General features: G+C 37.9%; 2 protein-coding genes across 2 annotated transcripts in view; one reads left to right on the top strand and one right to left on the bottom strand.

Moving 5' to 3' along the window:
• LOC144971832 (uncharacterized) overlaps nt 1-1,878 on the bottom strand; it is a 15,473-nt gene extending 13,595 nt beyond the window's left edge. Inside the window, exons 1-2 of the mRNA XM_078912908.1 lie at nt 1,866-1,878; nt 924-1,154 (exon numbers count right to left, since the gene is read on the bottom strand). Of these exons, the coding sequence (XP_078769034.1) occupies nt 924-1,154; nt 1,866-1,878 (244 nt within the window). The remainder of the gene's footprint in view (nt 1-923; nt 1,155-1,865) is intronic.
• Nucleotides 1,879-2,125: 247 nt separating this feature from the next.
• Nucleotides 2,126-2,500, top strand: part of LOC144971831 (uncharacterized) — a 2,712-nt gene continuing 2,337 nt past the window's right edge. The window contains exon 1 of the mRNA XM_078912907.1: nt 2,126-2,167. Within this exon, the coding sequence (XP_078769033.1) occupies nt 2,126-2,167 (42 nt within the window). The remainder of the gene's footprint in view (nt 2,168-2,500) is intronic.

Here is a 2,500-nt window from a genome sequence, read left to right as displayed (position 1 = left end):
ATTCCTGAATTTCTTGTATCACGATGATGATGTTCATGATGCTGCTGCTGCCGATGATGATGCTGATCATCATCATCATCATCATCATCATCATCATCATCATCATCATCATCATCATCATCATCACCGTCATCATTATCTTCTTCTTTCTTCTTCTTCTTCTCTTCTTTCTTCTTCTTCTTCTTCTTTTCTTCTTCTTTTTCTTCTTCTTCTTCTTCTTCTTCTTCTTCTTCTTCTTCTTCTTCTTCTTCTTTACGGCAGATCCTAGTTGGATGGTCCCCAAAGCAGCCGGACAGAACTCCCCTCTGGTTTTCAACAGTGCCATAACAGTTAGCATGTAAGACACAATTACATTTTTTTTCCCTGAAAGAGGTAATACTGTTAACAGCCATGTACCCATTTTACACACGCTGAGAGAACATAAGTAAAGTATATTTCATAAACAATCATATTTTTTTTTTGGTGCCACTTACGCGACTAGAATCCAGGACCTATGGGTCAGAAGCCGCGTGTGTTTTATGTTCAAAAGAATTTAATTATTGTCAAAGTTGTAAAATTAAAAAAAAAGATTTTAAAAATAAAACAAAACTATATCCTACCTGACGGTGGTCCTGATAGCTCAGTTGGTAGAGCACTTGCTTCACACGCATATGGCCCAAGATCGATCCCGAGTGTAGTTGATATTGTGTCTGACCCCCCTCCCCTCCCCCCCCCCCCCCCATCCCCTCTCTACCCTGCAGTGATTGCACAGCTGGTTCTGTCAGAACTAGCGCAAAGTACTTTGTGTTCTTTCCAAAGGATAGTAAGCAATTGCTTTTGTACGTTCCATGCTATAGAAACCGGGATAAACTCCGGTTTCGTGGACCTAAAGGTTATGAAGGACTACTACTTTAAAAAAAAATTTTTTTTAGACCGATGCCTACCTGGTGCCAGGATTGCAAGAGCTCGTAGCACGACGCACTCTTGATGAGTCAAATTCAAGTCGCGGAATTTACTCATGAAACCAACCATGACGTCAAGACAGTTCGTATACTTTGTGTTGTTGGCCTGTGTAGTCCCGCCTCTCCGGGTGTTCTGTATTAAATCTCCATAAACGTCCAGTTTGGTATTGACGAGGTTGAACAAATTCAGCAAGCAAAATTCTTGTCGAGTATCTTGAACGTTTCAAAAGTAAATGAATAAAGACACGAATGAATAAATGATTTGAATGAATAAACAAATAAATGTGTGAATAAATACGAGTAGATAAATACATAAGTAATTCAGTTAATAAATAAATATAAAAGCAATAAATGAATAAATAGATGAATTAACAAACAAACAAACAATTACATAAATTAATAAAAATAAATAAATGAATGAATATATAAATAAATTAATTAATAAAAAAATGAATAAATTAATGAACATTTCTAAAAGTGTTGTCTGAAATGAATAAATTAATGAACATTTCTAAAAGTGTGTTGTCTGAAACAGAGATTTGGGATTAAATTGTTGGCATAGCAATATCCTAAGTCAATAATAGTATGGGTGGTAGATTGACCCGTTTTCCCTCTATGTAACATTCCCTTTATAAATCATTTTTGCTATGCTGATTCAAATCTCATTGGAAATGTGAATCCATACCTCCGAAAGTCTTCAGATTTCAGAGTGATGGCATTTTATTTCCTAGCCTAAATAAAAAATGGTCTTTCCATCTTTCCTCGCTCTTTTACATCACGCAATCATAAGAATCTGCCTATACACCCGGCTACTAAAATAGTTATAGATTCAATAAGTAACCTATTCATCATTCTGCCAAGAGGACTGGTTACACACTTCCAATGCGTTTTGAACCGGAATAGAGGAAGGTGTGACGTCACGACTTCTGCTTCCCATTGGTCCAAAATTAAGAGGCAAAGTTTCATCTTAATGCAATCGCCCCAGTTGACTGTCCCTTAACTCTTTCCTTACCGATGATTTTCAGTATTTTCAGCCCAAAAATGGAGCTTACCCAGCAGAAAAAAATGATTTTTTTTAACCGAAACAAGCTATCTAAAAAACAACTTTATGCTCTTATTTATTAAAACAAAGATCATTCCCTTCAAAGTGTTGTGATGTACAAAATTAATCTGACATAAGCAAAATGTCTATTGTGGCGGTAACAAATGTGGAAGAAAATTTTCTGGTAAGTGTAAGGTTAAGAGGAGGGTTAGTTGGAAATATTACTTACACCAATAATGATGAGATAAATAGGGGATTGAGGAGTACCGGATTAAAACAAAGCATAAAGGATTGAGTCGTGTCTGGGAGGCAAACCTGGAACTCAACTGTTACGGCTCTCATCGTCTAGCTGAGAGAGGGGGAGAGAGAGGGGGAGAGAGAGAGAGAGAGGGGGGAGAGAGAGAGAGAGTGATGAGTGAGAGAGTGAGAGGGAGAGTGAGAGGGGAGTGAGAGTGAGGGGAAGAGAGAGAGAGGGAGAGAGAGGGAGGGTGAGTCGGAAGTGGGAGAGACGAGAGAG

This window comes from Berghia stephanieae, chromosome 4, assembly GCF_034508935.2.
Source record: "Berghia stephanieae isolate SIO BIC M18660-M18661 chromosome 4, UCSD_Bste_1.3, whole genome shotgun sequence".
In the NCBI taxonomy this organism is placed as follows: Eukaryota; Metazoa; Mollusca; class Gastropoda; order Nudibranchia; family Aeolidiidae; genus Berghia; species Berghia stephanieae.
Note: the sequence above shows the minus strand (reverse complement) of the source record. Positions and strands in the feature narration are given on the sequence as shown.